At 38.3% G+C, this 27,518-nt stretch overlaps 1 protein-coding gene across 6 annotated transcripts in view; it reads right to left on the bottom strand.

Moving 5' to 3' along the window:
* Nucleotides 1-27,518, bottom strand: part of ZNF462 (zinc finger protein 462) — a 181,276-nt gene that overhangs the window by 31,180 nt on the left and 122,578 nt on the right. For all 6 annotated transcript variants that reach the window (XM_073666833.1, XM_073666773.1, XM_073666842.1 and 3 more), the window contains 5 exons: nucleotides 21,060-21,178; nucleotides 18,186-18,365; nucleotides 14,449-14,716; nucleotides 10,270-10,406; nucleotides 3,238-3,461 (listed from right to left, as the gene is read on the bottom strand). In XM_073666833.1, coding sequence (XP_073522934.1) covers nucleotides 3,238-3,461; nucleotides 10,270-10,406; nucleotides 14,449-14,716; nucleotides 18,186-18,365; nucleotides 21,060-21,178 — 928 coding nt within the window. The remainder of the gene's footprint in view (nucleotides 1-3,237; nucleotides 3,462-10,269; nucleotides 10,407-14,448; nucleotides 14,717-18,185; nucleotides 18,366-21,059; nucleotides 21,179-27,518) is intronic.

Genomic DNA, 27,518 nt, shown 5'->3' with positions numbered 1-27,518 from the left:
TTAGAAGAAATATATTGCAAGTATGTTTGCCATAAAAGCCAAGTAAAAACATTTAAACAAGGACAATACATGTAGCACCATACAGTGGGTACGGAAAGTATTCAGACCCCTTTAAAATTTTCACTCTTTGTTTCATTGCAGCCATTTGGTAAATTCTAAAAAGTTCATTTTTTTTCCTCATTAAAGCACACTCTGCACCCCATCTTGATTGAAAAAGACCGAAATGTAGAAATTTTTGCACATTTATTAAAAAAGAAAAACTGAAATATCACATGGTCATAAGTATTCAGACCCTTTGCTCAGACACTCATATTTAAGTCACATGCTGTACATTTCCTTGTGATCCTCCTTGAGATGGTTCTACTCCTTCATTGGAGTCCAGCTGTGTTTAAATAAACTGATAGGACTTGATTTGAAAAGGCACACACCTGTCTATATAAGACCTCACAGCTCACAGTGCATGTCAGACCAAATGAGAATCATGAGCTCAAAGGAACTGCCCAAGGAGCTCAGAGACAGAACTGTGGCAAGGCACAGATCTGGCCAAGGTTACCAAAAAATTTCTGCATTACTCAAGATTCCTAATAGCACAGTGGCCTTTATAATCCTTAAATGAAGAAGTTTGGGACCACCAGAAGTCTTTCTAGACCTGGCAGTCCAGCCAAACTGAGCAATCGTGGGAGAAGAGCCTTGGTGAGAGAGGTAAAGAAGAACTCCAAGACCACTGTGGCTGAGCTCCAGAGATGCAGTACGGAGATGGGAGAAAGTTCCACAAAGTCAACTATAACTGCAGCCCTCCACCAGTCAGACCTTTATGGCAGAGTGGCCCGACGGAAGCCTCTCCTCTGTGCAAGACATATGAAAGCACTCATAGAGTTTGCTCAAAAACACATAAAGGACTCCCAAACTATGAAAAATAACATTCTCTAGTCTGATGAGACGAAGATAGAACTTTTTGGTGATAATTCTAAGAGGTATGTGTGGAGAAAACCAGGCACTGCTCATCACCTGCCCAATACAATCCCAACAGTGAAACATGGTGGTGGCAGCATCATGCTATGGGGGCGTTTTTCAGTAGAAGGGACAGAACGACTTGTTGCAATTGAAGGAAACATGAATGCGGCCAAGTACAGAGATATCCTGGATGAAAACCTCTTCCAGAGTACTCTGGACCTCAGACTTGATCAAAGGTTCACCTTCCAACAAGACAATGACCCTAAGCACACAGCTAAAATAACAAAGGAGTGGCTTCAGAACAAATCTGTGACCATTATTTACTGGCCAAGCCAGAGCCCTGACCTAAACCCAATTGAGCATCTCTGGAGAGATCTGAAAATGGCTGTCCACCAAAGGTCACTATCCAACCTGATGAAACTGGAGAGGGTCTGCACGGAAGAATGGCAGAGGATCCCCAAATCCAGGTGTGAAAAACTTGTTGCATCATTCCCAAGAAAACTCATGGCTGTACTAGCTCAAAAGGGTGCTTCTACTCAATACTGAGCAAAGGGACTGAATACTTATGACCATGTGATATTTCAGTTTTTCTTTTTTAATAAATTTGCAAAAAATTCTACATTTCTGTTATTTTTCAGTCAAGATGGGGTGCAGAGTGTACTTTAATGAGAAAAAAATGAACTTTTTAGAATTTACCAAATGGCTGCAATGAAACAAAGAGTGAAAAATTTAAAGGGGTCTGAATACTTTCCGTACCCACTGTATATTGTAAAAATTATACCCCCTTGGTATTTTCCTAATCAGCTTCATCGGGTAGTCACCTAGAATGGCTTCCAAGGATAGGTATGCCTTGCCAAGAGCTCATTTGTAGAATTACCGGCCTTTAGAAATAGTTTATATTTTGGTATATTTTTCAGAGGCACTGTTGGTACACAGGTCCATACAGTGCTGAGTCCTATTCCACAACTGTGTTCAGCCAGAATATGACAAGAACCACTTAAAGTAATGAGAAATAACAGTCCATCATTACTTTAATACATGAAAAGCTGTCAATCTGGAAAATTGCTAGAAACTTGAAGGTATTCTCAGGTGAAGTCATGAAAACTATCAATCACTAAAATGAAACTGGATTTCATGAAAACAATCACAGAAAGGGAAAACTAAGAATTACATCTGCGGCAAAAGATAAGTTCATCACAGTTACCAGCCTCAGAAATCAAAATTTAACAGCAGCCCAGATAACAGCCCTCATAAATAATACACAGACATCAAGTAGTAAACACATCTCAACATCTACTGTTCAGAGGGGACCATGAGAAGCAGGCCTTTATGTTCAAATTGCTGTAAAGGACGCACTACTGTGGACGGCAAACAAGAACAACAGACTTGTTTGGGCCAAGTGACACAATGAGTGAACATTAGGACAGTGGAAATCTGCACTGTGATATGTTGAGTCAAAATTTGAGATTTTTGGTACCAACTACCATCTCATATGTAAGAAGCTGAAAAGGTAAGTGGATGTTTTTTTCTATGTGTGTTTTCATACACATGGAGTTGATGATGTGGGGGTGCTTTTCACTGTTGATTTATTTCAAATTCAAGGCACACTTACCCAGCACAGATGCCACAGAATTCTGCACTATAAAATACTCTGTAAGGGCTATGCAAGTAAGAAGAAGATGGAGTGCCATGTCAGAAAACATGGTCTCCACTATCACTCAAACTCAACCCAACTGTGATTGTTAGGGATGAGTTGGACAGCAGGGAGAAACCAGTAAGTGCTCAGCACCTCTGGGAACTCCTTCAAGACTGTTGGAAAGCCATTCCAGGTGCTTACCTGATAAAACTGTTTAGATAATGGCTAGGGTGTATAAAGCTGTCAAAGGGAGTACTTTGAGGAATCTAAGGTTTAACACATTTTTTTCACAAGTGTTTCTTTACCCCTAGTCTTTATATGTGTTCCTTCGAGTTTTGCTGCCTTCAATCTAAATCTATAATGTGCATATTCCAATAAGAACAAGGAAAGCTATTGTGTGAACAGGTGTGTCCAAACTTTTTAATGGTACTTGACTCATATAGATATTTTTCATTTTACACAATAACTTGCTTTTTCCATACGAAGTCATTCCTAAATCTATATTTTTAAATAACAGAATTATAAACTTCTGTATAGTCTCTAGAAAAGGGAACCATTACCTCATAATTTATTAAAAAAAGTGAATATACAATGTAAGAAAGTAGGTTCTGATCAACTCACTTATCTCTAGAGCATGTAACGCCTACCTTATGTTCCTCTCTTAGATGGCTATCTAGTTCTTCATTTAGTTTGGCTTGGTAGTAGCACAGCTGACACTTGTAGGGCTTCAGTTCATTATGCTTTTCTATGTGCTGTTGCAGGCTATCATCACTCGAGCAGGTAAAAGTGCATTTATCACACCGAAACACAACTCCCTGCAGTTGTTTTGATAACTTGGAACGACAAACTTCTATAGGAACGACTCTCTCTTCTGCAATGGAGACATAAAGAAGACACTGAAGCGATGTACAAAACAATTACACATCAATATTCATGCCAGTTCTATTGTATGAAGGGCTTTTATTTTAGACAATGCATCCTGTTCCAACAATAACTGTTACAGCGACTAAATATTTTCTGCTGTAGTGTGTATCAATTATGTTATTGTTCAGGTACCCACAAACGAACAAAGTGGCTAAAACAACAAGAAACCTGAGGCTAAAGTAGATCTGCTGGGAAGGTTCTACTAAAACAACAGCCTTTATGTTGTGTAGTTTGGTGGCACTATTTATAGTCAAAAGCTGTACTGCCATTATAAGTTTATGACTGTCCCCGAGTGGAGGTTTTTTCTGGTAGATTCAGTACAAATCCAAAATATAAAGTGTGGCTTCCTTTATAAGATTTCTTATGTGCAGAGGTATTCTCCAACATCAAAGCAATGTGGAGATGCTACTTTTATGCAAAACTGGATTTATGGTAATAGTATTATGATTTCTTGACTCATAAGACAATGTAATGGCTTATTATGTGGGCTTTATGCTATGAACAAAGGGGTCAGAAGAACTTAAAGGGGCATTCCCATCTCAAAGAACCTATCCCAACATGTAGTAGGTGTAATAATAATATTAGCAAATACCTCTGTACTCACCTCTGGTGCTGGCGCTGTATCAGCGGTGTCGGTACTGGCTCTCCCAAAACTCGTGTGACATTGTTATGTCAATCGGTGGCCACTTCACTTTCCCCTCCTTTAAACATAACTGACATCAGGAGGAAGTGAGAGTTATGGCTGTCTCTCACATCCTCCAGATGTCTCATTTGTCCAAAAGAGGGGAGAGTGAAGTGACCAGTGATTGGCCTCAGGGATCTCGTGACATAATAATAATAATCTCCCTGGTTTCTCATTGTTCTCCCAGTCGCACTGCTGGCTCCGTGCTGCGATCTTCTAGGTGGGTGAGCTGATATCCCTCTTTTTCTCTTTTGCCAGAGGTGAGTATAGGTGTTATTATTTTATAAGGAGGGAACATGGTGATAGTGAAGGGGTTTTCTGAGATGTGGACAACCCCTTTAAGCAAGCTATACACGTTAGACTAACATCGGCCGAACCAACTGATATCGATGGTTAGTCGCATAGGTGATTGTCGGGGGAGTTAAGGATGAGGCAAGTCAAATTTTGCCACCAACAGAGATGACTGGCAGTATCTCTCTGCTAGAGAATACATTTGAATGTTCCTATGTATGGGAGAGAAGGCATCGATAGATGCCAGATGAACGATCGTTCGTCTGACAGCCATCTAAGTTGTATGGTGGACTTTAGTGCTATAGTATATCTGCGAAACATATCTCATGTAAACAATCATCCTCCTATCTATGCCTTGGTGATACACATAAAGGTCTTCTACTATTTATCACAAACTGTGTATTTGGTGCAAATTGTCGGAAAGAGGCAGATGTATGAATACTGTCTAGAAGTTAAACTGTCTTTGTTGGCTATAACAGTTAATCTGTGTACATCTTTCATTTTTAAATAAGATATGCACTGGGATTGGTTGCTATTGTCAAACATTCTTTCTACAGTCATGGCCAAAAGTATTGAGAATGAGACAAATAGTAATTTTTCCAAAGTTTACTGCTTCATTTTTTGTAATGGCAATTTGCATATACTCCTGAATGTCAAAGAGTGATCAGATTAACAGCAATTACTGTACTTGCAAAGTCAATATTTGCCCAGAAAATGAACTTTAACCCCCAAAACACATTTCAACATCATTGCAGTCCTGCCTTAAAAGGAGCAGCTAACATCGTTTTAGTGATTGATCCATTAACACAGGTGTGGGTGTTGATGAGGACAGGGCTGGCGATCAATCAGTCATGATTAAGTAAGAATGACATCACTGGACACTTTAAAAGGAGGCTGGTTCTTGGTATCATTGTTTCTCTTCAGTTAACCATGGTTATCTCTAAAGAAACACGTGCAGCCATCATTGCACTGCACAAAAATGGCCTAACAGGGAAGAGTATCGCAGCTACAAAGATTGCACCTCAGTAAACAATCTATCGCATCATCAAGAACTTCAAGGAGAGAGCTTGCATTGTTGTCAAAAAGGCTCCAGGGCGCCCAAGAAAGACCAGCAAGCGCCAGGACCGTATCTTAAAACTGTTTCAGCTGCGGGATCGGACTACCAGCAGTGCCGAGCTTGCTCAGGAATGGCAGCAGGCTGGTGTGAGTGCTTCTGCACGCACTGTGAGGCGGAGACTCTTTGAGCAAGGGCTGGTTTCAAGGAGGGCAGCAAAGAAGCCACTTCTCTCCAGAAAAAACATCAGGGACCGACTGATATTCTGCAAAACGTACAGGGAGTGGACTGCTGAGGACTGGGGCAAAGTCATTTTCTCTGATGAATCCCCTTTTCGATTGTTTGGGACATCTGGAAAACAGCTTATTCGGAGAAGAAGAGGTGAGCGCTACCACCAGTCTTGTCTCATGCCAACTGTAAAGCATCCTGAAACCATTCATGTGTGGGGTTGCTTCTCAGCCAAGGGAATCGGCTCACTCACAGTCTTGCCTAAAAACACAGCCATGAATAAAGAATGGTACCAGAATGTCCTCCAAGAGAAACTTCTTCCAACCGTCCAAGAGCAGTTTGGCGCCCAACAATGCCTTTTCCAGCATGATGGAGCACCTTGCCATAAAGCAAAGGTGATAACTAAATGGCTCATAGAACAAAACATAGAGATTTTGGGTCCATGGCCTGGAAACTCCCCAGATCTTAATCCCATTGAGAACTTGTGGTCAATCATCAAGAGACGGGTGGACAAATAAAAACCAACAAATTCTGTCAAAATGCAAGCATTGATTATGCAAGAATGGACTGCTATCAGTCAGGATTTGGTCCAAAAGTTGATTGAGAGCATGCCAGGGAGAGTTACAGAGGTCTTGAAGAAGAAGGGGCAACACTGCAAATATTGACTTGCTGCATTAACTCATTCTAACTGTCAATATAACCTATTGGTACTCATAATATGATTGCAATTATATTTCTGTATGTGATATAAATATCAGACAAACACTAATAAAAACCAGAGGCCAGCAGATCATGTGAAAATATAATTTTGGTGTCATTCTCAAAACGTTTGGCCATGACTGTATGTTGCAATTGATTGTTGTTCCCTTTTTTCTCTTTTTACAACATTTATGTATGTATCAGGCCATAGTAAAAGGTCAGGCTAGTTCAAATAAGACTTACCCACTCCCAGAAAAAAAATGAAATTAGCTGTGTTATAAATATGACTTAAATATGTATATTTAGATACACACAAAAAAGAGGAAGCTACATCTAACAGACATTTCCTCTGAAGAGACTGCTGTAGGGCAAATGTTGTATTGTATGCTGGCAAGCAAATAAATGTCCAAACATGTAAAACATGGACAGACTAGGTCTGCCAGAGCTAGAGCCAGACTTTGTAAGAACTTCCCTACATGACGTTCATCAGCTCTAACAAGGTCTATGGATAGTGTTTGTCTTTTTGGAGACAACCCCTTAAAGACATGTACAGTACTGTGCTAAAGTATTGGACAGGTGAATAAAAATGATGCAAAGTAAGAATGTTTTCAAAAATAGAAATATTAAGTTTATTTTTATCAATTAACAAAAGGCAAAGTGAAAAAAAAAAAGAAAAATCGAAATCAAATCAATATTTGGTGTGACCCCCCTGTTTCCCTTCAAAACAGCATTAATTCATCTAGTTACACTTGCGTACAGTTTTAGAAGGATCTCGGAAGGGAATTTGTTCCAAAAATCTTGGGAGAACTAGCTACAGATCTTCTGTGGATGTAGGCTTGTGCAATTCCTACTTTCTCTTTATGTAATCTTGACTCGATGATGTTGAGATCAGGACTTTCTGGGGGCCATATCCTAACTTTCAGGTGTCCTTGATCTTTATTACGCTGAAGATACTTCTTACTAACATTGCTGTATGTTTAAGGTCGTTATCATGCTGCAGAATAAAATAGGAGCCTATCAGACTTCTCCCTGATAATATTGCACAATGAAGTATCTGCTTGTATTTCTCTGCAATGAGGATACCATTAATCTTGACCAAATTCCCAAATCCATTTGCTGAAATGCTGCTCCAAAATTGCAAGGAACCTCCACCATGCTCATTGTTGTCTGCATACACTCATTAATGTACTGCTCTCCGACCCTTTCATGAACAAACTGCTTTCTGATGAAGCAAAATATTTTACATTATGATTTAGTCCAGAGCACCTGTAGCCATTTTTCTGGATTCCAGTTTCTATGTTTTCGTGCACATTTCAGCCTCTTGGCCTTCCATGATGAAGGTATGACTTTTTGGCAACAATGCTTCCAAGATCAATTCCAGCCAGACTTCTCCGAACAATAGATGGGTATAGCTTGGACACCCTGCTTTTCTACCGGTTCTGAGCTGATGACACTGCTGAACATCTTCCGGTTTTGAAGGGAAGTGAGTATGATTTGTCTTTCATTTGCACTATATTTCCTTGATCGACCACTGTGTCTGTGGCTCTCAACATTACCCATTTCTTGGTGCTTCTTAAAAAGAGCTTGAACAGCACATCTTGAAATCCTTTTCTGCTTTAAAATCTTTGATAGGGGAGACTGCTAATAAAGTACAACTACCTTGAGTCGTGTTCCTGTGCTCAGTCCTGCCATGGTGTATGACCTGTGACATGAACCATTCTACCACAACCTCGCCTTTGTAGCAGAGCTTGGCTGTTCCTCACACAGTTTTAAGCCTCTTACACACCTGTTTCTGTTTCAGTTCAGTTCTGTATCATGTGCAAATGAGGATCATCACTAGTCCCTTCTATAATTGGTTATTCATACACCTGACCATAATCCTACAAAATCCTTGACTTTGTGTAAGTGTACCTAAAAGAATTAATGCTCTTTTGAAGGCTAATGGGGGATCACACCAAATATTGATTTGATTTAGATTTCTCTTTTGTTCATTCACTTTGCCTTTTGTTAGTTGATGAAAATAAACTATTAACATTTCTATTTTTGAGAGCATTCTTACTTTGAAGCATTGTTTTCCACACCTGCCTAATGTTTTTGTACAGTAAGATATATGGACTATTTTTTTATAAATGATGCAGAGATTTACAAAGATAAAAGTAGTTAAAAAAAACTTTGGATAGAATTTTTGAAATAATAGCTTAAATCATTCCTAATAACTATGCTGCAGCTACATGAGTGGTCCAACCATTTCCCTAAATGTCCTCCGTACTGTCAAATTAAATGACTGCCTTATGTTCAAATGTGGCATCGATTTACAAGAGGGGTGGATTGCCTGTTTTATCTGCCTTGTACTCTTTTCAGATGGATGCAAAATAAGAAGCCACAGCTCTAATAGGATTGCAGAGAATTAACATTGCACAGGCAGCGGTGCTGCCACAAGTATAGCACATAAGAGGAAATTTAACTAAAAGCATACTTACATACTTCACTGCATTAAACAATCATCTACTTTACATTTTCTGGCTTTTCCTTTTACATGTTTGGCACCCACTTGTTTGTGATCCTAAAAAAATTGCTCCTTTACGAGCAGTATTGTTCATTGACTATATTCATGAGAGTAACTTTACCCTATATACATAGGAACGCCACCTAATCATCTAAAAAACTAAAAATGAAACAAAAAATTATTTTATGGGATCTAAAACAGAATTGCCACTGAAATAAGGGCTGAAAATCTGCAAGGACGCTTTGTAGGGCAGATTCTTAATCTTTCAATTCCAAAAGCATATTTGTAAAAATAGGTCACCAATAGCAAGAGGGAAAATGGTTGAGACTGCTGTGAGGAGTATTTAAAGGGGAATGAACAGAAAGGATTGCCTCCAGAAGGAATCACCCTATTCGGCCTGTATTAGATAGGTACAGAAATTGCTAAAAATGCTAAGATTTTTTTAGCAATAGTGTTTAGGTCCCACATAGAATACTCAGGTGACCATAGAGCTCTTGACAAACACAGTAGAATTGGTATAATTGTTCCAAGTCAGTGTTATTTATTATGATGTCCACACCACCCACTGACCAGTGTAGTGGAGAGCGGCTGTTGCTAGACTCACAGTCAGCGCATACATCAAAGTGTTGGATAGAAATGTACAGCGTGGTATCAAATGGGGGAGGATGAAGCTATCTCATCTAAACTCACTCCACTGTGCCCTGTGCTGTGAACTCAGCAGTGTAGCGGAGAGTGGCTTCCGCTACACTAATTTGTGCGTTTGGCTCAGCTGCTCCTGCTTCACCAACCTGTTGCCGGCCGCTCCTGCTGCATTCACCGCTCATATCGAAGCACTGTGCAGGGATGTACAGCGTGATAAGGGCAGTACCAAGGCAGGGGGAGTGATGCATTTTCTATTACAGTCACCGTCCTGGGACAAGTTATCTAATAGTATTATATATTTCTAAAAATTTTGATACATTCATATATTACGCGATTTTTTTACTTTTAAAGCTCGGCCTTAAATATTGGCAACTTGTGTGTTAAAGGTAGTGTAGTGTGATGGTACATTGGTATACTGGAGTCTTTATACTTCTTATACTGGAGTTTCTCATTGCCGCTTAGAGAAAATAGTTCTAATAGTTGTATTAAAATATCTCCTGCAGTGTTATATTTCCAGCCAGAGGAGAATATTTATTATGTATAAATGAATTTATTAGTCTACGCAAGTAAAATATACAAGAAATTAATCGAATAATATCGAATAATTAGTGAATTTACATGATCCAACATGCATCCCGGAATACATCATTTACCTCTGTGAAGGACGATATGATCTATCATGTTATGTTTATATTTGGTATGATATAGACAGAGGGGACATCGAAGGTCTTTGGGCCCTTCCTCAGGACAAGTGGAATGGCCAGCTTCAACATGCATAGTAAAGGCAGATCTGTGAAAGTAAGACCAAGATATCTAGGTTACATAGTCACCAAGTCTTCTGTACACCATTTAAAAGAAGTATCCAATGTAAGTGTTACAATTACTCCAAGGTAAATTTAATATTAAGCATGTGTTCAGAGATGAAGAAATAGAGGACATTTGACCTACTATCTGAAGTGATGAAAGATTCCTGCTCGCATAAATGTGAAATCTGATGCTTGGGCTGCATGTCTATTTCATTACGTGTGTACAGAAGTAGAGAAGTGGCAAAGTACATCCTCATCTGACAGGCCAACCTTTCTGGCCAGAAAATTCTGAAAATTGTAGCTATAATCAGCTATAATTCACAAAATGGATTATATAAAACTAGATGTCAGCAGTGCCATTATGGCATTGGCAGTAGCTGAATCTTGACAGTCTGTTATATGCACACTCTTGCCCGCTCATGTAGTCATTTCATAAGCCCTAGTATGTGTTTGCATAGTTTCGGGCAGGTGCTGACTATCTTCTCATCTGCATCCCTCAATAGAACATTGAGAGAAGCAGGAGAAACCGACACGAGTGCCAGTATGCAAATCCCATACTTGTGGTCCCGTGATGACCATTTGTGCAAGCAACAAAGCAGAATCCTGGCAGTGCGCAAACTTCACACTGTCAACATTCAGCTACTGCCATTGCCATAGAGGCACTGCAAAAATCTAATCTTTAGCCCAAAAGTCCCTTATAATGAAAAAGCTGACGTAAAAAAATAAGTAAAGGTAAATTGGGATGTGGCACAAATTCACTGTTTATGGCATTTTAGTAAATTGTCCTATAAACTGTCAGAACCCATGTGTGCTTTGTATGTATGTACACAAGAAATGTTCTGGCCTTTATCTGCCAACTTGATTCTAGAAAACATTCTATTTACACACAATATTAATTGTATTATTTACATTGGCAAATACATTTGTACTTTTTGCTTTGTTTGTTCCTTTCATTTTTTCTGTTAAGTTATAAGCATTATGAATGGAGGAATGTATTAGGATGGTCCCACAGGGGACCACTGGCTATAATACGCATGTGTTATTTACTTATCTGCACTACAATTACTACAGATAGATCATATACAGTGGAACCCCTCCAAAAGGACAACTCATTGAGGAGACCATCTCTTTATCAGCACCAGATTTCCTGTGATGGTGACAAATTTATAGTGGACTTTTTAGCTCTCCTGACATGTCTATTCCGGTAAATACTTGTATGCTCCATAAAATAATAATTCTAGAGGATATTTTTTCAAAATTCTGCATCATACAGTTCCTCTTCTATTTGTACTAAAAATACCATGCGAACTTAAGGTTAGGCCATGTGCACACGTTGCGTGTTTGCCACTTTTTTTTGACGCTCTGATTTGTCACCAAAACCTGAAAGGATTCCTGATGCCAATAAAGTGAATGAGAATCCTGAAGTATCATGCACATGTTGCTTATTTGTGACTTGCAGATTTGGTGCAGAAAATAATTAGCATCATGTCAATTCTTTCAGCGTTTCTGCAGCATTTTACACACATTGACTTCAATGAAGTCAGTCAGTTAAAAATATTACAAAAACGCAGGTATAAAAATGATTGCGGATTTGCTGCATTTTTCTAGTGTTTTTGCTTGCGTTTTTTGCATGTCATTTTCAGACAGCATTGATTGTGGATTTGTTGCATTTTTCTAGCGTTTTTGAATGCATTTTTAGACAGCATTGTATGCTATAGAAATAGATAATAACCTATTTGGCCTCGGTGACAATATTAGGCTATATGCCCACGTAGCGTTTTAGCGGCCGCGAAAACGCTTGTAAAACCGTCTTTCATGCAAAGCAATGTGAATTCGGATGTGCTGTGCACATGATGCGCTAATTAGAGCGCCGAATTCGCATTGCATTGCAAAACGCAGCATGACCATTTCTACCGCGATTACGCTGCAAATTCGCGGCCATTGAGGAACATTGAAACGCAGCAAACCCGCAGGTATATGTGGATTTGCTGCGTTTCAATTACATTCAATGGCCGCGAATTTGCAGCGTAATCGCAGTGCGTGTGGTACCCGGGATGAAGAGAAGACTACAACTCCTCTTTATCCCGGCTACCACACGGTGAAAAAAAGAAATAAAAGTTAAAAAAAAAAAATACCTGTATACTCACCTCTCCGGTCTGCTGCCGGCGGTGTCCTCTGTCCTGCGGTGTACTTGCAGGACCTGCAGTGACGTCTTTTAGCACCTGATGGTCACACGACTGCTGCATGCGTTTTTTTCTGCCAGAGAGAGGCAAAAACGCTATGCATCAAATCTGCTACGTGGGCACATAGCCTTAGAGTCAAATTCCCCCTGGTGTACATTCATATTGTAACTATTCTCCTGCATTGTTTTGTATTTAACATATTATGGTTACTTATTGTGCACTGGTTTAGTTCTGCCTTTGTGAGACTCCCATACTGTCACACCTTGGAGCATTATTTGCAGACACCCTGTTTACTCTCTCTTGTTTTTATATATTTTTTGCATCCTACACATTCCACTATTTTCTCTTTTTAAATGGTTTTAATATGTATATCCCTTTGAATTGATGTACAAATAAAGGATTTTTACATTAATCATTGGAGAACATAGTCTCTTTTTTTCTGTCGGATCTATAGAGATAAGTAATAGATAGAGATAGATAATAGATATACAGTAGGTAGACAGACATATAGACATACAGACATATAGATAGAGCAAAAGACATATAGACATAAAATTGCACAACCCCCTCGACATATTATAAAATTTCACCCTGTGGAGCTTATTGGACGGCTTTTTTTTAAATAAATAAATGAATGAGATAATTTTTGATAACCAGCAAAGGCAAAGCAAACAGCTGGGGACTGATATTATCAGGCTGGAAAGGTCTATGATTATTTTGGACAATTCACAGCTGACATCAACCCCAAATACCTTTAACCCAATTGCCACCACACCAGGGAAATCGGAAAGAGCGAAAGTTAAGCACCAGAAATAATGTGATCCGCCAATACTGGGGCGGCTGTGGACTGTTTTTTTTTAGGCTGGGAAGGGCCCAATAACCAGGGACCTTCCCAGCCTGATCAAATAAGCCAGCAGCTGTCTCCTTTACCGTTGCTGTTTATTAAAAAGTGGGGGCGACCCCACGTTGTTTTTTTTTTCATTTTTTTAATCATAAAAATCTGTCCAATAAGCTCCACAGGGTGCGATTTTATAATATCTTGGGGGGTTGTGCAATTATATGTCTATCTATCTATTATATTTCTCTCTGTCTATACTGTATGTCTGTCTGTCTATATCATATCTATTATCTATATCTATGTATTATCTTTCTGTATCTATTATCTGTCTGTATTGCATTCATTGCTGTGCAAAAACGCTATAAAAACGTAGGTGAAAAACGCATGCAAAAACCCATTGAAAATGCAGCAAAAACATGTTGTTTCCTGCTAAGAGATGCAGAAATTTCTGCATCCAAAAACTAGATGTGTGCACGTAGCCTTCTTGTCCTGCTGTCAAAGTGGTGTTTGTGGTCAATCAGTATCAACACTGATTGGACAATCTGACAGTGTGCAGGAACCGCTCACCGGCCCCAACTAGTAATATTCAGTTGTCAATTTCTTTACATATTTCTAGTAGGAATATCAGAAGAACTGCACCACACAGAGCTATAAAGAAAGATGTTCTAGAACTGTTAAAAGGAATATATATGTATTCACCAATAAAGTCATGTCAGGAAAGATGACCGATTTTCTTTAAGTTAAATCTGGCCATTGTCTTTGAGAGGACCAACCCTTTAGAAGGCAATTTTTAATACTATTTGGGGTAGTCGTCTCTAAGAAGTTGCAATGTATGAGAATTAAGGAAACATATACTGTATATTGTGTCTTTTTCTTACGGGAGGTTAGGAAGACGATTTATCAACTTTGGGCATTGGATCTAAATCATAAGGCTGCACAGATCTAGAACGTCCATTGAGTAATTAATAGTAGAACAAATACCACAAAGCAGTGTTTTTTTCTTACTTGTAGCATGTATAAAAAGAGCATTCTTTGCACTTAAATAGCTTCTTTCCCCCATGTTTGTCTCGATAATGACGACGAATGCTCTGAATGTAACCAGAAGAAAAGTCACAAAATTCACAGTTAAGGACAGCTTCTTCTTTTAGCTCAGGGACTGCATTGGTCACAGGAAGAGGAGTAGGACTATTGTTGCTGTTATTTCTGGATTGAGCAGCTGACTGGTAATGATTGAGCTGCTGCTGAACATCTGGTGGCTCAAAATATGATGATTCTGGGAATGACAATATGAAGAAGGTCAAAGATTAACTTACAAAGCTACCAGCGCAAAAGCATTAACAGCTACCAAACCACAAAAAATATGGCAACGCAATCAAAAGTCGTTTTATATAAGTCGAATATTACCCAGAGCTTCTATGCAACTCATGAATCTTCAGGACAATAACGTAAAATGATAGCCAATAAGAAATGGCTATTATTTTGTTACATATGGCAATTATAGCTATTAAAACTAGTAACTGTTCTGATGTGTACGATAATCGCTTTATACGAGTAGACCTGGATATAAGAAACACTGCTAATTTTCTAGTATATAGCCACCGAGGAAGAAAAATACATGACTTGTTATTATCAGAACATTGATTTGACTGCTCACAAGTAATATATTACCATTTGTAATACCTTTCACAGGGGGCAGATTCTCCATTGCACACATGAGGCTCATGCCTAAGAACAGTAATGTAAGAAATAGCCTTTATTTCAACCTATAGTGATCTTCATTCTATACTTAAACACAAGTAATATAGGTATACCAATTATTTTGCACTACAAGCAGAAGTTGTACGATAATGATTAAAAAGGGTTTTCTGAGGCCATCAGGATAAAAGAAATAAAGAAGTCAAACTTACAACAAATATTTGCCTAGACCAGCTCTGCCACTCCAACGATTTCCACCGGTCCAGAAGCGATAACTTCATGACTACTTTGTGACCTGACCGCTGAAGTCATTCAGGTTTTGCAGTGTTTTGTGTTTGGTGGTCATCATTTCCACTTCACCAGAGATTAATGGTAAGTATCGCCAGTTGACTTGATGTCAATGGTTCTAGCAGTCAGATCACCGGTGGTAATGAGGTCATTGCTTACACAAGTAACAAGCCTTGAAGTTGGGGTAGATTTCAGTGATAAATAGACCTTCTTCTTTTTTAATCAGGATGGCTTCCCATTGTTTGTTTAAAAAAATTAGAAACTCCTTTAATGCCCTATCTGTATCAACCATGCTATAAAATGTGACTCCTAACCCAGACCATATTTACAGATTTTTTATTTTCATCAGTTATTATACATACTGGCCATCTTATTGAGACAATCCTTAAAAGGTCAATTTTGCAATGCAATTTTGGGTATGAAATAAATTAACTGATATACCAAAGTATACCAAAGGTGCTGGTTAGTCTACAAGTCTGTATGTAAAAAATATATTTTATTGCCTGTTCTCTGGAAAATGGCTAAACCAAGTTCTGAACAATCAGGTTCTTACATGCCAGCAAACATGTATTGGCACACTATTTCCTTGCCTGAACTTCCTTTATTGCAGTTCTGTGCAATTCTCTATTGTAATCATTTAGATCTGACCTTCATAAAAATGGTGTTTGCTTAGACAGCTTATAGAGATAATGAAATAGCTTTCACCAGCACATTACAAAGCTTTCTATCTATATTTATTGTTATGAGAGAAAGATCTAGAATTACCCGTGAGTAAAGTGCATCTAACACTAAGATGAGTTAATTCTTCTATGTGCCCTCAGCACTACATGCAAATGTCTTCTTTATAAAGCACTATCTTGCCTTCCCACTACATTAAGACCTAAGTATGACTGGCACTTGCTGTCCACAAAGACCTGCTCTTGGAGTCCGACATAAGTATACTCAGAAAAACATACAATATATACCCTTTGTAGTTTATATACGCCTAATCTACATTCATATTTACCTAGCTTGAATGAGTTACATGCGGCATTATAGTCCAGAGCTGCATTAACAATTCACTGACATCTCCCAGCATTCCTTGTCAACGCCGAAATGTAAATGGAGCTCTGCTCGGTACTACAGATGTAATGAGTGATCAGAACAGAATGAATAATTCAATACATTTATTTATTTTACTCACTTATATAGCGCCATTAATTCCACAGAACTTTACAGACATGATCACTGTCCCCATTGGGGCTCACAATCTACATTCCCTATCAGTATGTCCTTGGAGTGTGGGAGGAAAGCAGAGAACCCAGAGGAAACCCACGGGGAGAACATACAAACTCCTTGCAGATGTTGTCCTCGGTGGGATTTGAGCACAGGACCCCAGCGCTGCAAAGCTGCAGTGCTAAACACTGAGCCACCATGCTGGCCTACACATACAACGGTATTACTTTTTATGTTTAACCCCTTAACGACCTTGGGATTTTCCGCCTTTGCGTTTTCATTTTTTGCTCCCCTTCTTTCCAGAGCCATAGCCTTTTTATTTTTCGGTCAATATGGCCGTGTGAGGCCTTATTTTTTGCAGGACGAGTTGTACTTTTGAACGACATCACTGGTTTTTCCATATCATGTACTAGAAAACGGGAAAAAAATTCCAAATGCGGTGAAATTGCAAAAAAAATGCAATTCCACAGTTGTTTTTTGGTTGTTTTTTTTTACCACGTTCACTTAATGCTAAAACTGACCTGCCATTATTATTCTCCAGGTCATTACGAGTTCGTAGACACCAAACATTTATAGGTTCTTTTTTATTTAAGTGGTAAGAAAAAATCTGAAGTTTGCTAAAAAAAAAAAAAGGCGCCATTTTCTGAAACCCGTAGCGTCTCCATTTTTCGGGATCTGGGGATGAGTGAAGGCTTATTTTTTGTGTGTCGAGCTGACGTTTTTATTAATACCATTTTGGGGTAGATCCGATGTTTTGATCACCTATTATTGCATTTTATTTCAATGTTGCGACGACCAAAAAAACATAATTCTGGCGTTTAGAATTTTTTTCTCGTTACGCCGTTTATCGATCGGATTAATTCTTTTTTTTATATTGATAGATCGGGCGATTCTGAACGCGGCAATACCAAATATGTGTATGTGGGTTTTTTTTTTCATTGTTTTATTTTGAATGGGGTTAAATGGGGGGTGATTTAAACTTTTATATTTTTTTATATTTTTAAAAACATTTTTTTTACTTTCAAATTGCTTCAATAGTCTCCACAGGAGACTAGAAGCAGCAGTTGTCAGATTGCTTCTACTGCATACAAGCGATGAGCAGATCGCTTGTATGCAGCAGAAATGCTCACTTGCATAGCAATCGAGAAATGACAACCACATGGGTCTGCTGCAGACCCTGGGTTGTCATGCCCACCCATCGGTGACCCACGATCATGTGACGGGGTCACCAATGGGTGGGACTAATGCCGCGTTTCCGGCTCAGCGCCGGAGCCCGCACTGAACCGGGGGTAATGGCCTGGGGCGAACTAATACGCCCCAGGCCACAAAGAGGTTAATGGCTTATAGGTAAATATTAGAGATGGGAGAATCGATTTTCAAGACATTGGCAGTAATCTGTGACCACTGGATGGGAATCTTCTTGTGAATCTCCTTACCTCCCGGCATTCCCGGCTCTTCTTTTGTTTATAACAATATAAAAATGCATACCCACAACACAGAATTATATGCAAAGTAGTGTGACATCACTTTATGAGAGTCCTTACCAAGTAGTCTAGATTCCTTTCCAATCCTTGAGCTTTGCTTAGCACGTGGGCCATTAGGAAGCAGACTGCGCACTTTTGGCAACGTAAGTGCTTTTCCGTGAACTTGTATAGAATGATCCTTTAACTGGCTGATTGTAATTGTTGTTACTGGGCAAAACGAGCATTTGTAGCCATGCTCACCTAAAATTAATAAGCAAGAGTATTAAGTGGGACTTATATAAATGGGGTTCCCAAGCTCTATCTAGAAAGCCGCATCTCTATTAGGTATTGCTACATTTTTTGTGATTCTCTAATTCTGATGACTTGGGTTCTTACTCCCATGTGATGCTTTTCTTGTGAGCTAATTTCCCTTTGTGACTCTGGCACTTTATTGCAGTGTTAGTACTTATCTCTTTTATATTCTTTTGCTCCTGCATTATATATTGTCTGTACATGTGCATTAAAGCTTTCTTCTTTACTGTAAACTATTTGATATCACTTTAGGGTTATTGTCTATCATAACTATTTCAGATATCCAGTATACTGTATTTTACATGGCTCTATTGGTTATCATGCCTTCTAGTGCCAGTTTTTGGCCTAGGAAAAAGGTTCTGGCACAATATGCACATTTTTAAAGGTTTTTGTTTGTCTTGTCTAGGATTTTGTGTTTTGATATAAAATTTCTATTGTAAATTTAGGAAGTGCAACCGATCTTTTGTAGGTGTCTTTCGTCTTTTTTTCAACTGCATATGTTTCACATGCATTTTGGTTAGCATTCTATTAATATACAGGCGCCTGCTATATTGTTACTTTTTGGTATTTAATTCTGATGACTTATGTATCTTTTTGCTTATTTTTGGCCATTCTGTCATGTTGTATTGCTTTTCTCATCCATAATGATCTTTCAGTTAATATTGTTTTTATCCAAGTTTTTTTAATCTAAGCAGTAAAATTTTGTACACAATCTAAAGGAGCAATATAAAACTAAAGGCTTATACATTTTTTTTTATATTTTGCGATCAAATCCAACCCTTGATAAAAAAAAGAAAGGTTTATTAATTCATAACATATATTTCTCCAGAAAAAAAAGCCTTTTCCTATTGTTGTAAAGGGTTTTCTGTTTTCAGGTAACTAAAGCATAAATCACTGAATAATAAAAAGGTACATTTTGCCTAGACTGTATACATTCGCATAATGTATCCATAAGACTGAATTCACATTTGTTGACTTATACGCCCGTAAATTCTCTTAATCTAAACATTGTCATGCCGTAGACTTAAGTGTGCAAAAGTATATGAAAAGTGTATCAATTTTGTACGTGTCAGGAATAAATTAGGATATGACATCTTTAACTTTTAATAAGCATAGTCAACTGCACTTAATATGTGAGGAATTTTACATAAAATAGACATGGAAAGTAGTTAATAAGATTACTTTTTTATTATACCTTGATAACAAGCTGAATTTAAACAAACCCATGAATCCCCTCTAAGATTTTGGACACTTTTGGACACAAAAGGAACCATAGTGATAAAATAAACCATGTGCACATAAGGGCCTGTTCAGACCGCGTTTTATAGTGTCTTAGTTTGGGACTTCCGCTTGAACTCCTGAATGGATGTGCCCCTGATGGAGTCTTTGAATTGAATAAGTCCAAAGTATGAAACTTATGCTCTGTTTGTGCTCCTTTTTGGCGATGTCTGTCTTTTAAAACTTTTAAATCCTAGTAGCTTATATTCATACATGCCTCTCCATATGTAAATAAACATGAATATCCAGCCCATAGTACTTGTTTATTGGTGGTATCTGGAGAAAGCGGGAGCAAGGCACGTAACATTGTTCATGCTTGTTGAAGGGACCACGGTCCAGTTGTATCTATTATAGAAGTTACTTCAGCACTGAAGAAAATTAATGCAGTAGTTTATATTTAAAGGGGTTTTCCCACTAACAAAAGTACATTTGAATCAATAGATCTTGGAATAATAATAAGTTCCACAATTGGATGTATTTAAAAATAATGTTCCTGTGCTGAAATAATCTTATAAATGTGCCCCTGCTGTGTACTGTGTAATGGCTGTGTCTGACCGTACAGGAACATGGTCTGATCATACCACATCTCCTGGGCAGGGGAGGAGGCAAAAGAGTATACAGACATTACAGTAAGGGATCACAGCTGATTCTTTCTGTGAGGTAAAATATTTCCCTGCCTGTTTTTAAACAATATTTTACCTCAAAAGAAAGAATTTGCTGTGACCCCCTGCTGTAATGTCTGTATACTCTTTTGCTTCCTCCCCTGTCCAGGAGATGTGGTATGATCAGACCAGGTCCCTGTACGGTCAGACACAGCCATTACACAGTACACAGCAGGGGCACATTTATAAGATTATCTCAGCACAGGGACATTTTATTTAAACACATTCAATTGTGGAAGTTATTATTATTCCAAGATCTGTTGATCAAAATGTACTTTTGTTCGTGGGAAAACCCCTTTAAATGTAATATTTTATTAGATCCAGCGAAAAGGACAAACAGATAACATCCAATGTTGCGACCTATGGAAAGGTCTTTTTCAAGGACATCTGTAGCGTGTGGCGGCTAGACTTGAAAGGAAATGTGAGTGGCGGTGCAATGCTGCTCCTAGTACCGCCACTCACATGTACCTACAAGTCTAGTTCTCTCACATTGAAGATGTTCTTGAAAAAGACCTTTGCCTAGCTCAAAACTACTGCATTCATCTTCTTCAGTGCTGAGGCTATTCATTAATACATCTCATGTGTAAGTTAGGATATGCATGTGTCTTATAATGCAAGTTCTCATACATGTTCACAGCCATCTTATCTCTTATTACTCAAGAAATGAAATAAAAGACAAAAACAGGGCAGTTCAATTACTCACCGCCATGTGCTTTCAAAATGTGCGTTTTCAATCGGCCTTTGTAGGAAGATTTAAAAGGACAATGTTTGCATCTGAATGGTTTGTTATGTCCATGGTGATCTTGGATATGACGATGAAGGCTAAACAAAAATAAAAGAAGCGACATCTATATCAATAGTAAAGGCCGATTTAACACAATTTTTCAAAATACATAGTTTTACATGCTGACAATTTCGAATGCAAGTTTGGTCGTGACAGCAATAGAACTAGCTAATGAAAAGTGACATGAGTGTACATTACAAAAAGTCTGAAATAATAATTATGTTAATTACGTGTAAGTGGTTAATTTTAATCAACAATAAACTCTGAATTAAGTTTGTTCTTTAAACTGGAAAAAAATCATGAGGATAACTACAAACAATAGCGATTAATGAGAATTGTCAATACCCACCAAGTGATCTAACGTGCGTGGGATAACATGTAATAGCAATACCACTATTATAATAACACGTTTCTAGGACAACATCCTGGTAACAAAAAAGTTTCAGAGCTGGCCTCTAAAACTGCTCACATTAAAACGGAACAAAGTGGCAACACGTAAAATAGTCTCTTGGGGCAGAGACATAAAGCCTCTATATAATTAGCTATAGGTGTCCATTTTTAGACTTTACTGGGAACTGAAACCTGGTTACATAGCAAAACTGTACGTGTTAGGGAGTGTTAAACGAACACTGTCTAGTCACAATATTGAGTGCATAGCAAAAGCACAGTAGGTAGTAGATCTAAAGATGGGAATTCTAATGCATTTTGGACTATAAGGACCAGGAATTTTTTTTTGCATTATTGATTGACTCATTTCAAGAGCCATAAGTTTATTTTACACATATATTGTATGTCTCTGGGTAACCTCTATACATATCCTGTACACATATACTGTATGTCTCTGGGTAAGCTCTATACATATCCTGTACACATATACTGTATGTCTCTGGATAACCTCTATACATATCCTGTACACATATACTGTATGTCTCTGGGTAAGCTCTATACATATCCTGTACACATATACTGGATGTCTCTGGGTAACCTCTATACATATCCTGTACACATATACTGTATGTCTCTTGGTAACCTCTATACATACCCTGTACACATATACTGTATGTCTCTGGGTAAGCTCTATACATATCCTGTACACATATATTGTATGTCTCTGGGTAAGCTCTATACATATCCTGTACACATATACTGTATGTCTCTGGGTAACCTCTGTACATATCCTGTACACATATACTGTATGTCTCTGGGTAAGCTCTATACATATCCTGTACACATATACAGTATGTCTCTGGGTAACCTCTATACATACCCTGTACACATATACTGTATGTCTCTGGGTAACCTCTTTACATATCATGTACACATATACTGTATGTCTCTGGGTAACCTCTATACATATCCTGTACACATATACTGTATGTCTCTGGGTAACCTCTATACATATCCTGTACACATATACTGTATGTCTCTGGGTAAGCTCTATACATATCCTGTACACATATACTGTATGTCTCTGGGTAACCTCTATACATATCCTGTACACATATACTGTATGTCTCTGGGTAACCTCTATACATATAATGTACACATATACTGTATGTCTCTGGGTAACCTCTATACATACCCTGTACACATATACTGTACGTCTCTGGGTAAGCTCTATACATATCCTGTACACATATACTGGATGTCTCTGGGTAACCTCTATACATACCCTGTACACATATACTGTATGTCTCTGGGTAAGCTCTATACATATCCTGTACACAAATACTGTATGTCTCTGGGTAACCTCTATACATATCCTGTACACATATACTGTATGTCTCTGGGTAAGCTCTATACATATCCTGTACACATATACTGGATGTCTCTGGGTAACCTCTATACATACCCTGTACACATATACTGTATGTCTCTGGGTAAGCTCTATACATATCCTGTACACAAATACTGTATGTCTCTGGGTAACCTCTATACATATCCTGTACACATATACTGTATGTCTCTGGGTAAGCTCTATACATATCCTGTACACATATACTGTATGTCTCTGGGTAAGCTCTATACATATCCTGTACACATATACTGTATGTCTCTGGGTAAGCTCTATACATATCCTGTACACATATACTGTATGTCTCTGGGTAACCTCTATACATATCCTGTACACATACTGTATGTCTCTGGGTAAGCTCTATACATATCCTGTACACATATACTGTATGTCTCTGGGTAAGCTCTATACATATCCTGTACACATATACTGTATGTCTCTTGGTAACCTCTATACATATCCTGTACACATATACTGTATGTCTCTGGGTAAGCTCTATACATATCCTGTACACATATACTGTATGTCTCTGGGTAAGCTCTATACATATCCTGTACACATATACTGTATGTCTCTGGGTAAGCTCTATACATATCCTGTACACATATACTGTATGTCTCTGGGTAACCTCTATACATATCCTGTACACATATACTGTATGTCTCTGGGTAAGCTCTATACATATCCTGTACACATATACTGTATGTCTCTGGGTAAGCTCTATACATATCCTGTACACATATACTGTATGTCTCTGGGTAACCTCTATACATATCCTGTACACATACTGTATGTCTCTGGGTAAGCACTGTACATATCCTGTACACATATACTGTATGTCTCTGGGTAACCTCTATACATATCCTGTACACATATACTGTATGTCTCTGGGTAACGTCTATACATATCCTGTACACATATACTGTATGTCTCTGGGTAACCTCTATACATATCCTGTACACATATGCTGTATGTCTCTGGGTAAGCTCTATATATACCCTGTACACATATAGTGTAAGTCTCTGGGTAACCTCTGTACATATCCTGTACACATATACAGTATGTCTCTGGGTAAGCTCTGTACATATCCTGTACACATATACTGTATGTCTCTGGGTAAGCTCTATACATATCCTGTACACATATACTGTATGTCTCTGGGTAACCTCTATACATATCCTGTACACATATACTGTATGTCTCTGGGTAACCTCTATACATATCCTGTACACATATACTGTATGTCTCTGGGTAAGCTCTATACATATCCTGTACACATATACTGTATGTCTCTGGGTAACCTCTATACATATGCTGTACACATATACTGTATGTCTCTGGGTAACCTCTATACATATCCTGTACACATATACTGTATGTCTCTGGGTAACCTCTATACATATCCTGTACACATATACTGTAAGTCTCTGGGTAACCTCTATACATATCCTGTACACATATACTGTATGTCTCTGGGTAAGCTCTATACATATCCTGTACACATATATTGTATGTCTCTGGGTAACCTCTATACAAATCCTGTACACATCTACTGTATGTCTCTGGGTAAGCTCTATACATATGCTGTACACATATACTGTATGTCTCTGGGTAAGCTCTATACATATCCTGTACACATATACTGTATGTCTCTGGGTAAGCTCTATACATATCCTGTACACATATACTGTATGTCTCTGGGTAAGCTCTATACATATCCTGTACACATCTACTATATGTCTCTGGGTAAGCTCTATACATATCCTGTACACATATACTGTATGTCTCTGGGTAACTTCTGTACATATCCTGTACACATATACTGTATGTCTCTGGGTAACCTCTGTACATATCCTGTACACATATACTGTATGTCTCTGGGTAACTTCTATACATATCCTGTACACATATACTGTATGTCTCTGGGTAACCTCTATACATACCCTGTACACATATACTGTATGTCTCTGGGTAAACTCTATACATACCCTGTACACATATACTGTATGTCTCTGGGTAAGCTCTATACATATCGTGTACACATGTACTGTATGTCTCTGGGTAACCTCTATACATATCCTGTACACATATACTGTATGTCTCTGGGTAACCTCTGTACATATCCTGTACACATATACTGTATGTCTCTGGGTAACCTCTGTACATATCCTGTACACATATACTGTATGTCTCTGGGTAACCTCTATACATATCCTGTACACATATACTGTATGTCTCTGGGTAACCTCTGTACATATCCTGTACACATATACTGTATGTCTCTGGGTAAGCTCTATACACATCCTGTACACATATACTGTATGTCTCTGGGTAAGCTCTATACATATGCTGTACACATATACTGTATGTCTCTGGGTAAGCTCTATACATATCCTGTACACATATACTGTATGTCTCTGGGTAAGCTCTATACATATCCTGTACACATCTACTATATGTCTCTGGGTAAGCTCTATACATATCCTGTACACATATACTGTATGTCTCTGGGTAACCTCTGTACATATCCTGTACACATATACTGTATGTCTCTGGGTAACTTCTATACATATCCTGTACACATATACTGTATGTCTCTGGGTAACCTCTATACATACCCTGTACACATATACTGTATGTCTCTGGGTAAACTCTATACATACCCTGTACACATATACTGTATGTCTCTGGGTAAGCTCTATACATATCGTGTACACATATACTGTATGTCTCTGGGTAAGCTCTATACACATCCTGTACACATATACTGTATGTCTCTGGGTAACCTCTGTACATATCCTGTACAGATATACTGTATGTCTCTGGGTAAGCTCTATACATACCCTGTACACATATACTGTATGTCTCTGGGTAAGCTCTATACATATCCTGTACACATATACTGTATGTCTCTGGGTAAGCTCTATACATATCCTGTACACATACTGTATGTCTCTGGGTAAGTTCTATACATATCCTGTACACATATACTGTATGTCTCTGGGTAACCTCTGTACATATCCTGTACACATATACTGTATGTCTCTGGGTAACTTCTATACATATCCTGTACACATATACTGTATGTCTCTGGGTAACCTCTATACATACCCTGTACACATATACTGTATGTCTCTGGGTAAACTCTATACATACCCTGTACACATATACTGTATGTCTCTGGGTAAGCTCTATACATATCGTGTACACATATACTGTATGTCTCTGGGTAACCTCTATACATATCCTGTACACAAATACTGTATGTCTCTGGGTAACCTGTATACATATCCTGTACACATCTACTGTATGTCTCTGGGTAACCTCTGTACATATCCTGTACACATATACTGTATGTCTCTGGGTAACCTCTATACATATCCTGTACACATATACTGTATGTCTCTGGGTAACCTCTGTACATATCCTGTACACATATACTGTATGTCTCTGGGTAACCTCTATACATATCCTGTACACATATACTGTATGTCTCTGGGTAACCTCTATACATATCCTGTACACAAATACTGTATGTCTCTGGGTAACCTGTATACATATCCTGTACACATCTACTGTATGTCTCTGGGTAACCTCTGTACATATCCTGTACACATATACTGTATGTCTCTGGGTAACCTCTATACATATCCTGTACACATATACTGTATGTCTCTGGGTAACCTCTGTACATATCCTGTACACATATACTGTATGTCTCTGGGTAAGCTCTATACACATCCTGTACACATATACTGTATGTCTCTGGGTAAGCTCTATACATATGCTGTACACATATACTGTATGTCTCTGGGTAAGCTCTATACATATCCTGTACACATATACTGTATGTCTCTGGGTAAGCTCTATACATATCCTGTACACATATACTGTATGTCTCTGGGTAACCTCTGTACATATCCTGTACACATATACTGTATGTCTCTGGGTAACTTCTATACATATCCTGTACACATATACTGTATGTCTCTGGGTAACTTCTATACATATCCTGTACACATATACTGTATGTCTCTGGGTAACCTCTATACATACCCTGTACACATATACTGTATGTCTCTGGGTAAACTCTATACATATCGTGTACACATATACTGTATGTCTCTGGGTAACCTCTATACATATCCTGTACACATATACTGTATGTCTCTGGGTAACCTCTGTACATATCCTGTACACATATACTGTATGTCTCTGGGTAAGCTCTATACACGTCCTGTACACATATACTGTATGTCTCTGGGTAAGCTCTATACATATCGTGTACACATATACTGTATGTCTCTGGGTAACCTCTATACATATCCTGTACACATATACTGTATGTCTCTGGGTAACCTCTGTACATATCCTGTACACATATACTGTATGTCTCTGGGTAAGCTCTATACACATCCTGTACACATATACTGTATGTCTCTGGGTAACCTCTGTACATATCCTGTACACATATACTGTATGTCTCTGGGTAAGCTCTATACATACCCTGTACACATATACTGTATGTCTCTGGGTAAGCTCTATACATATCCTGTACACATATACTGTATGTCTCTGGGTAA

The sequence above is a fragment of the Phyllobates terribilis genome, unplaced genomic scaffold (assembly GCF_046119375.1).
Source record: "Phyllobates terribilis strain yellow unplaced genomic scaffold, ASM4611937v1 Scaffold_1__5_contigs__length_1240528914, whole genome shotgun sequence".
NCBI lineage: Eukaryota > Metazoa > Chordata > Amphibia > Anura > Dendrobatidae > Phyllobates > Phyllobates terribilis.
The sequence above is the reverse complement of the archived record's forward strand: the minus strand, read 5'-3'. Positions and strand labels throughout refer to the sequence as shown.